This window comes from Trichosurus vulpecula, chromosome 5 (genome assembly GCF_011100635.1).
Source record: "Trichosurus vulpecula isolate mTriVul1 chromosome 5, mTriVul1.pri, whole genome shotgun sequence".
NCBI classification, from domain to species: Eukaryota; Metazoa; Chordata; class Mammalia; order Diprotodontia; family Phalangeridae; genus Trichosurus; species Trichosurus vulpecula.
This window is the reverse complement of record NC_050577.1, coordinates 229,834,698-229,844,276: the sequence shown is the minus strand read 5'-3', so window position 1 is coordinate 229,844,276 and position 9,579 is coordinate 229,834,698. Positions and strand designations below refer to the sequence as shown.

At 37.2% G+C, this 9,579-nt stretch overlaps 1 protein-coding gene across 1 annotated transcript in view; it reads right to left on the bottom strand.

Annotated features, from left to right (window-relative positions):
• Nucleotides 1-2,261: 2,261 nt before the first annotated feature.
• The window catches only part of RASSF9 (Ras association domain family member 9), a 63,561-nt gene continuing 56,243 nt past the window's right edge, over nucleotides 2,262-9,579 (bottom strand). Inside the window, exon 3 of the mRNA XM_036760715.1 lies at nucleotides 2,262-3,664. Within this exon, the coding sequence (XP_036616610.1) occupies nucleotides 2,404-3,664 (1,261 nt within the window). The 3' untranslated portion in view covers nucleotides 2,262-2,403. The remainder of the gene's footprint in view (nucleotides 3,665-9,579) is intronic.

Below are 9,579 nucleotides of genomic sequence, written 5' to 3'. Positions count from 1 at the left end.
GAATTGACAATTGAGGAACTGTCCTGTGCTTAAAAACAGAGAAAGGCAGCTATACCAGAATACTCTTTAAGGAAATTTCAGATTAATTTTTTAAATGTCTTTCCTGTCTGGGCATTCTATAATGAAAAGACACATCCATCACTATGTCTACAATTAATAGATGACACCCTAATTTAACCTTGCTGGTATTTGTGTTTTTCATCGACCACTGTGAAATTTGATGAAAGATAGCACCTGTGTTCAAAAATATTTTTGGACGCACCATGGCATGACATGGTGCTTTTCATTTGCCTCATGTATTTATCATACGACCATACAGCTAGTGCTATTATGATGAAGATGATGATGATGATGATGATGATGACATATACATTTGTGACTTTAAAGATAATAATAATGATAGCTTTCATGTCTATAAAATACTGATTTTGGAATGAGAAAGGCTGAGTCCAAGTGCCAGTTCTATATGTAGGAGTTGTTTGACATTGGGTAGTTAACCTAATTTTTCTGAGCCTGAGCTTCCTCAGTTGTCAAATGAATTGACTGGCATAGAAAACTTCTAAAGCCCTTTCAGCTCTAGATCTATCAGTGAACTATGATAATACTCTGAACCTTAGGAGGAAGGTGATATGATGTGATTGGAATATTGCTCTCCGGAGAGGAAGAAAAAGTGATGTTTCTCTTTCCCCTTTGACTATTACTTAGTGTAGAGAAGAGGCTCAAAGAGGAAATCATTTCCTTATGAAAAATAATGAAAGAAATGATTTGGTGTCCTAATTTTGAAGGAAGACAACACTTTTATGTAGCCTAACACATTATCGCATTCCCTTGTAAATACAAACTAAGCTAGTGGAAAACTACACATATTGACTGGTCTAACAATGACTGTAACCAGCAAATCCTGAGGTGACAAGGGTTGGTAATATCAGTTCTCTGGAGACCCTTTTCGAGGACATGCAGTTATTGGGACAGTACTTCTCAGTTCCCATTATATAGTAAGTCAGATAGTTAATAGGAAATTAATGATTTAATTTAATAAGTTCAAGTCACCCTGAAAGCTTTCATTTTTATCTGATTTACTCATACTCACATATCTGAATCAAATTAATGCAATTTTAGTAATTTTAAATAGGAACAATGCATCATTTATTTAGAGCTTAGTGCTCATCTGATCCAATCTTCTTGTTCTCTCTTCCTCACAGGTGAGAAACATAATTCTGGAAACTCCTTTTAGGTTATTCGTTTTTGGTACCCACAGAGGGGTTAACATTTGTAACTCTCACAATTTGTAGACCTGTAGTACATGTGGAAACAGCAGAGAACAATGAAAATGTACTTTCCTGGGAGTTAGAGGACCTAGGTAAAAGTAGTTCTGAAGTCAACTACCATGGTTGTCTTTCAGTCTCTCTGGACCTCCAATTATTCCACCTTAAAATGAGAGTATTAGACCATACAACCGCCAATGTCCCTTCCAGGCTTAGAATGATAATTCTATATCAACTGTTCTGTTTAGTGATTCTTTCTGAAATTATGAGCTGTGTTTCAGTGAAGTAAAGAAGTCCTATGTCCCATTTTTTTTTTAATTTTGGGCCTGGACTCCTTGCCAGGCAAAATGGGAGAAAGCCACATAATTCTTCTCCATGGTCCTGTGTTGCTCAGAATAGGTTATTTTGTTTTGGGGATTTTTTGGGGAGTGTAGCTGATGATTCCACTCCCTCTGCTCACAAATTACCCATGCCTTAGCCTCCATCATTGTAGCCCCAAGTCCTCCCAGTGGCCCTCCTCGACATCTTCTAACATAAGCCTTTCCCTAGAGGCTGGGAAGAGTCTAACTGAATGTGCTGAACATACTAAGTAGAAATTAACAAAACAAAGATTAAGAAGTCAGGTAAAAGTAAGCTAACTTCTACCACCTTTTCAGACATAAAATTCCAACCACTTAGCACTAAAGAAAACTTTTAAAGATGGCATTTATTATTCTTATTATACAGTTTCAATTATTTTGACCTCAAAATAATGATCAGTTTTAAGTTTTTACAAGTCATATGAAATACAAACTAAGAAAAAAATAACCTCTATAAGCTCGATAGAACTGTTATCATTTTGTATAATGTCTCTTCACACCTGAAGTTTCTTTTGTTTTAATGTTTCTAATAAAGAGTATATTTTACCATAGAGCTTATAAAGCTTAAATTGGCATATTTTTTTAAAAGTCAGCTCATTTGTTATCCTTATTTTCATCTACTTTGTAAGTACTTTATCCAAGTACCTGTGTGATTTAGTTACGGCCTCTGTAGCAATTACGAAACCAAGATATTGTAGTGATCTAGTTTTTAACCATCAAATGCTCCTGTTTAAACAATCTTTTAGAACATGATAGTAGGTCATGAACAACCATTTCATTTATGTTGATAACAGCACTACATCCCCTGAGGTGGTTTCTGAGTCTTGACTATGAGTGGAGCTTATTCCAGTATCTGAGTCTGTGTCATTGGTATAGGAATGAAATACTTTTTGAGTAAAATGAGGGCCTGCCATGTTGCTACTGGAACCCTCAAGTCCTTTCTCCCTATCTTCATTAGATTGGCATCCATCTTTGTTGCTGAAATGAATGGAATTCAGTTCCTCTGCCAGGAGGTCATATTCTATTGCTTTCTTCTCAAGCAAGGAGTCATTATATCTAATCTCTTTCTGGATGCCACTTAAGTGAGAATGGATTTTTAAACCAGCTTTCATACTTTTCTCCAAATCATGCTTAACACTTTCCAAGTTTTTCTTTTCTGATTCATCCATAGCTGTCTCTTCTGTTTCTTCATTCACATCTATGGAAATGCTTTTGACTTCTTTCTCTATTTCAGCAGATAATTTGTCAATAAGAAGCCTATAATATTTCAGTCGTTCTTCCAGCTGTAAAATACCTTCACTCTCACTCAGATAATCAGGTGTCTGATTTTCTTCTTGCTTCATATCTTTTTGTTGTTTGACCTCAACAGGACTGGGTATTAGATAAGAATCCTGGACATAATTTTCTCCCTCATATTCTACCCTATCCAGATGAAATTTTGCTTCACATTTCTCAATTTCCAGATCTAATTCTTTCATTCTTTTGACTTGCTGATGAATGGTATGGTCCTGAGAAATGATCAAATGTACCAACGTCTCCATGCTGTCTCGGTCTTGTATAACAGAATCCTGCTTAATTTTTGCTAGTTTCCTGAATGTTTTCCTGACTATCCTTTTCTGCTTGTCTAGTGGCAACATCTTCATATAATTGGCTGGACTGAGGTCCCACTGTTTTTCTGTGTTTGGAACTAGTTTTGCTTCAGCCGTCCTCCATAATGGAACTGGAATTAAAGCATCTGCTTTAACTAGGACAAAGTGCATGTTTGGCTGCTCTTCTCCCCAGGCCTTCCAAAGTCTCAGGATTTTTGTGAGTGGAGGAAGGACCCGCTCTGAGCCTCTCCATTTTTCTATAATACAGTAATCACTGGGCTGTCCGAAAAGAAATCGCTTCTCTCCTAAGGTAGTTTCATGTTCTTCAAGCAAAGCCTGGATTACATCAGCTGCAGTAGTTCGTTTGGTTAGCCCACAGACAATCTTTTCTTCTTGGCAAACCCAGACAACTATTTCCTTGTCTTCTGCATCCATGTCCTTAGGTGGTGATCTAAAATGAAAATAACAAAGAATATTATCTTTCTGCTATCCCTTATGGGAATTCAGAAAGGTAGTTGAGCAGTCTTATTCCTTCCATATTTTAGGTAACCTCTCATCAAAATATCACTTACCAGGCTGTGCATGGTCAATAGCCCATGGTTTTAAATTGAAAATAAAAATAAATATTTGACCACCAATAGAGTAACAGCTTTTGATAAAATTAAATCTTTAGAAATAGAAAGAACCTTAAGGACCCATTTTACAGGTAAAGGATCTGAGGCTCATGGAGTTCAAATGAGCTGCTCATAGTCACATACCTAATGAAGATCAGAAGCAGGTTTTGAATGTAGGTCCTTTTGACCCCACAACATATATTCTTTTCTCTATCCCATATTGTCTCCCACCATACTGTCTGCCACTTGATATCACAGGATTTATAACTAAAAATGGCCATATTGATCTCCAGCTTCATTTTACAGATGAGAAAAGCATAATGTAGAACATGTAGGATCATTAATTTAGAGTGGGAAGGACATGAAATCACTGTCCAAAGTCACCCAGATAGTAAGTAGTTCAGGTTACTGGTAAGGTACTGATCCAGGTTATAGTATCATGTGATTAAAGAACCAGGCTTGGAAAAGACATCAGAGGCCATCTAATTTAACCCCTTCATTTAGTAGATGAGGAAAGTGACACTTATGGAGGTAAAATAATTTGGCTGATGTCACATAGTAAGCATTTGAGGCAAGATTTGAAAACAGGTCCTGTGATTCTAGAATCAGTGTTTTTCTTTTTGTTTTGTTTTTCCCACTGTTCCACAATATAGGTCTTCTACTTTCACATCCAGTAGACTTTCTACTATCTCATGCTTCATCCCAGAACACGCTCTATTTTTCATTAAGGTCAGCCAAAGTCCCTTTTTAATGTGGTACAATGTAGATCCCTAGATTAGGAGCAAGAGATTTGTTTTCTAGCTGAAAAATTTGTCTACTATCTATGTGGTCTTAGGCAATTATCTCTCTTTCTATTTGTGCCTCAGTTCAACAAATAGTAAAACCATGTAATGATGGATTTAGAGATAGAAAGGACCTTTGAAATCATTAAGGAAACTGAGTCCTAGGAAGGTAAAGTGATTGACTCAAGATCATATACAAAGTAAGTGGTAGAGCCATGATTTGAAATCTATTCCTCTGACAACAAATCTAGTGCTCCTGCTTGTACTGGATGATCTCAAAGAACTGTTCCAATTCTAGTCCCCTGCCTAAGCCTCAGTTTCTTTATCTTTAAAATAAGGGAATTTGAGTAGGGGGTATCTGTGACCAGAATGGCCTTTGTTTTCTTTGAGTGACTCAGTTTATCTCATTGAGCCTTGCTGGGTGCTGGGCCCCTGTTAGGGCTAACTCCGTGGAGGGCCTAGTTTACATGTCTGGGACAGCAAAGGCTTTTGGACCTTGTGGGTTTGGGTCCGCCTCTGTTGGGTGTTGACCTGGTCTTCTGGGTCTGCTGCTTCTCTTCCAGGGCAGGAAGCCCAGAGACCCATGCCTAGGAGCAGAGAACTTCCTGTGTGATGATTCATGGGGCTGGCTGAGGAGAGGGGCCAACTCAAGAACCAATCGGCCCTGGTCATTCAGGCGGTGCTTGATGATGTCAAAAACTCTATAAGAGGGGAGAAGACAGCTTGAAGATCCCTTTTTCCTTTTCCGGTTGGCACGGCAGTGATGGTGAGCGTGACTCTGGGCCAGCCCAAGCTCTCGGGCTGAACCTAGATGTTGCTAACTCTGAATTGTATTGGGTCTGTCTGTTGATATTTGTAATTTGTTTGTATTTAGTTCTGAAGTTCAGGGTACTGGCTTTTTTCCCCTGAACTAAATGAATGTTCTGAACTTCAGGGTGCTGGCTTTTTCCCCTGAAGTAAGTGAATGAATCTGTATTTGGTCTGTCTGTTGATGCTTGTCTATATGCTGCCCTGAACTAACTGAATGCTGGATTAAAATAAGCTGCTCAACCCCTTCACTGTGCTTTCCTTGTTTAAGCAGATAAAAAAACCCTGTGCTTTCCTGGTGTGCCGGCAGCCTCCTGGGTGCTGGCTGTGGTAGGATCTTACGCCCCCATAGAAGCTGCTAGCCAGATTGTTAAAACAGTATCTAAGATCCCTTCACGCACTATGAAGGGATGTGTTCATCGTCTTTATTATAAGGCCCTATAGTAATTTGCTGTGTTGCTACCAATAGCAAAAATTGAGAAAAAAGTCAAAGGTCAAGTGATTCTATGGGGGTCTCAGTCTAAAATGGAGTAAGAGTCTCCACTGCTGATATATTTCTCTTCTCCCAGGACTACAATATAAAATTCAAAAAGTAGATTTGTCACAGGTCTTCTGCTAAAATTTACCTGCTGCTCTTATCTACTGTTACCATTATTGTAGTTATCATACCTGAGAATATAGAGGGAGCCACTAGAGGTTAGAAAGTGTAACATGAGAGAACAAGAAAGATGATCAAAGTGATAGTGCTTCAAACATTCCAGAGCGTTGTGATAGTGGGAGCTTAGAGGAAAGAGGTGTTCATCCAGGCATTGACTCTGTTTCACAATAGTGGTATCAAACTCAAATAGAAACAGGGGGCGCTAAACAATATATTAGACACCCTGTGAGCTACATATTGAATAGAAGAAAAGATAATAATAAAATTTTTTATGTGCTAATTGCATTTTATTTATTTTATTAAATATTTTCCAATTGCATCTTAATCTGGTTCAGAATACTCTGGAGTGTGGCCAGTCACATGTGGTCCATGGGCTGAGTGTTTGACCACCTCTAATTTACACTATGAATAGACAGGAGGGTTTGAATATTCGGAAAATTTCAAAAGGAAGTTTGAGAAAGGAAACTCCAATAGATTTTGAAGTGAAAACATCATCCATTGACCTCAGTTTCCTGAAGTATAAAATGGAGGCAGCATTGGATTAGGTGGCCTCCAACATCAATTATAGTTTTATGTCTATGATCTTTTAATGGCAAGAAGATTAGCAGATGTCATAGATACTTTAAGAGGTTCATAGTTCCTATTAATATATAGTATGTATACTATATATTAATATATGGTATTTAAACACAGTTCATATTTCTATGTTATATATGCATATGTGTATAAATTAATATACATTAATGAACATATATATATATATACACACATATAACAATTAATAAACATTTACTTTGTAGGCAGCATTAATGCTCACCAGCTTAACAAGTCAGAGCTTTTTGATTATGTAAGTTCCATTGTGAATATAAATCAAACTAATTCCTTAGTCATATCTGAGTGATGAATATAAAAGATATAAAAAGAAAACATGCCTATCATATTTATAATTATGTGGAGGTAGCATCCTCCACAGAGGAAAGCATATTGGTTTTTGACTCATGGTATCTGGATTCAAAGCCCACCTCTGATTACCTGTATGATTTGGGGCAATTCAGTTAACTTCCCTGGGATTCAGTAACTTCAGATAGAAAACCAGGGGATTTAATTACATGATCTCTTAAGGTTCCTTCAATCTGTAAATCTATAATCCTATGTGGGAATTTTCAGGAACAGTTGATCTATTTTAATATGACATAAAAGTAGTTGTTATAAAATATTATGAACTATGCAAATTACAAAGGAAATAACAAAGACAATGTGCTTTAAAATTTAGATTTTGAAATGTCTGTGATTTAGTAGCAATGGAAATACACTCTTCTTTATTAACTTCGTCTTAAAAACTGTTTTTAAAATGAATGAATTATTGGTTTTTCTCAGCATAAAAAGGTTCATTAACACCCCTAAAGGCAAAGTTACAAATGAGTTATGCAAGGCTACTTAATAGATTTCACTCTAGTACTCTTAAGTAAAAAGTAGTGTTCTGTCCTGTGGAAAAGCATTCAGAACATAGCTACTTTCTACAAGTGATTGTCCAAAAAACTGGACTGGTTTACTTCTGTTTTGTTCTGTGGGAATTTTTTTTTTCTTATGGTCCTCAGAATAATGAAAAAATGTGATACTTTGGCAATTACTGGCTCTTTGAAGGACTTTGAAAGACATGCTGATGTAGAGTGACAAGATTATTTCCAAATTCAGATCAAAGGGAAACTATCAAAAATATATTCAGTATTTGACTTAAGTAAATAATTTCCAAAGCTAATTGTATAAAACTAGGTGAAATAAAATAAAAAAAAATAAGTCTGTGGCTGACATCTCTTATATAACTGACCTAGAAATCAGCTTCTAAGGCCTAGATCATGCAGTCATTTTCTATTTGTCTTCTATATAATGGTCATGTATTTATGTCTCAGGTTTTGCTATTCAGCTGATATTTCTGTTTTCCAGAAATTAGAATCTCTTAGGTCCAGGCTTTACCAATCGAAGAATGAAGACCTCTTCCTAAGCTAATACCTCCTCCCCACCTTGACCTCCTTTTGCATACGTCCCCTAAGAAGTCAAGGAGGCTTTTTCTGTCTTTTAGTAGTGAAAAATCCACCCCCCCCCCCAGCCCAGGTTCACAAGCTCAGCTGTATTATTCCACCCTGTGGGCACCAGCCTCTGTGGAAAACAAAAGCAAAAAGTGGTTCTGTCAGTATTCTTCCATGCAGGATCAGAAGGACATAACTTCCATCCTTGTTCCTGGTGGGAAAGGGAGCTTTGAGTCACTCAGGGGCTGGGATAGTGGTCTTGACTGTCAACAAGCATTCTTTTGGGATTGCTGTGTCCACAGTAATTGGGAATGACATGCAGTTGTTTGGGCTCTTGGTCCAGAAACTTCAGTGAACTGCACTCATTGCATTTGGGACTGGTTAGTCAACAGCTGTTCCTGGTTATCCCTGCAATAAACCTCTTCTCCCTTTATAAGCTTAAGCCTGTCACTTCCTTTCTGAAACCTCTTAATTAGAAACAAGTTCTGATTGGCTTGTCCATAAGGCTAACTCCAAGCCCTTATCTTGGTGTGTGATAATTAATAATATGATACTAATGATAACAATTCAGATTTAAATCCTGCTCTGTGGGCTTCAGAGCACTTTGCATACATTATCTCTTTTCATTCTTAAGACAACCCTGTGAGGTGGTCACTACTATTATTCCCATCTTACAAATGAAGAAACTGAGGCTAAGATATGTTATAGGGTCACACAGCTATTAAACGTCTGATGCTGGGTTTGAACCCAGGTCTTCTGGTCTCCAAGTCCAGCACTCTGCCCACTACACTATGCATGCTTCTCAAATACTTAAGCAAATACTATGTACAAAACTCCGAGAAAGGTCAGTAAATCATGTGGCATCATGATAGTTATTTTCACCCTTCCAAAAACAGACAATAGAGAACTAAAAGTTCCATGGATACATGAAAAACTCATATAGGAATTTTATATCCCTGGTGAGGGAAAATGAACTTTAGATCATTACAGAAGACATAATAGTTTTCATAGCAAAAATTATTAATTAAACATTGGGAAAAAATTGTCATGGAAATCAATGAGGCTAAATTAAGGACAGTTTACATTAAGTACATGATTTAAAAGATATTTTTTGAGGAAACTAAAAATTATCTCATTAAAAATGCAAAGATAGAAAAAAATAAAAGAATTCATTCAATCTTTTAATTAAATTGGAAAGTGGTCCTTTCTCCTTCTGTGATACTTGACATTCCATTTGCAGTGCCTGGCACATAGTGGGCTCTTAATAAACATTTTCGGACTGAATGATGGACAAGGCCCATAGGAAGATATCCCTCCTCTATTTTCTACACCAAAGTCAAGGACTTGGCAACACTGAAGAAACTCCCTGGCCCCATCATGCCACATCTGGCTGGTTCAGGAAAAAGAAACAAGAAACAATTCCAAATGACCACAAAGAACACCAGCAAACACAAACTTACCTCTTTATCCTCCCGTCC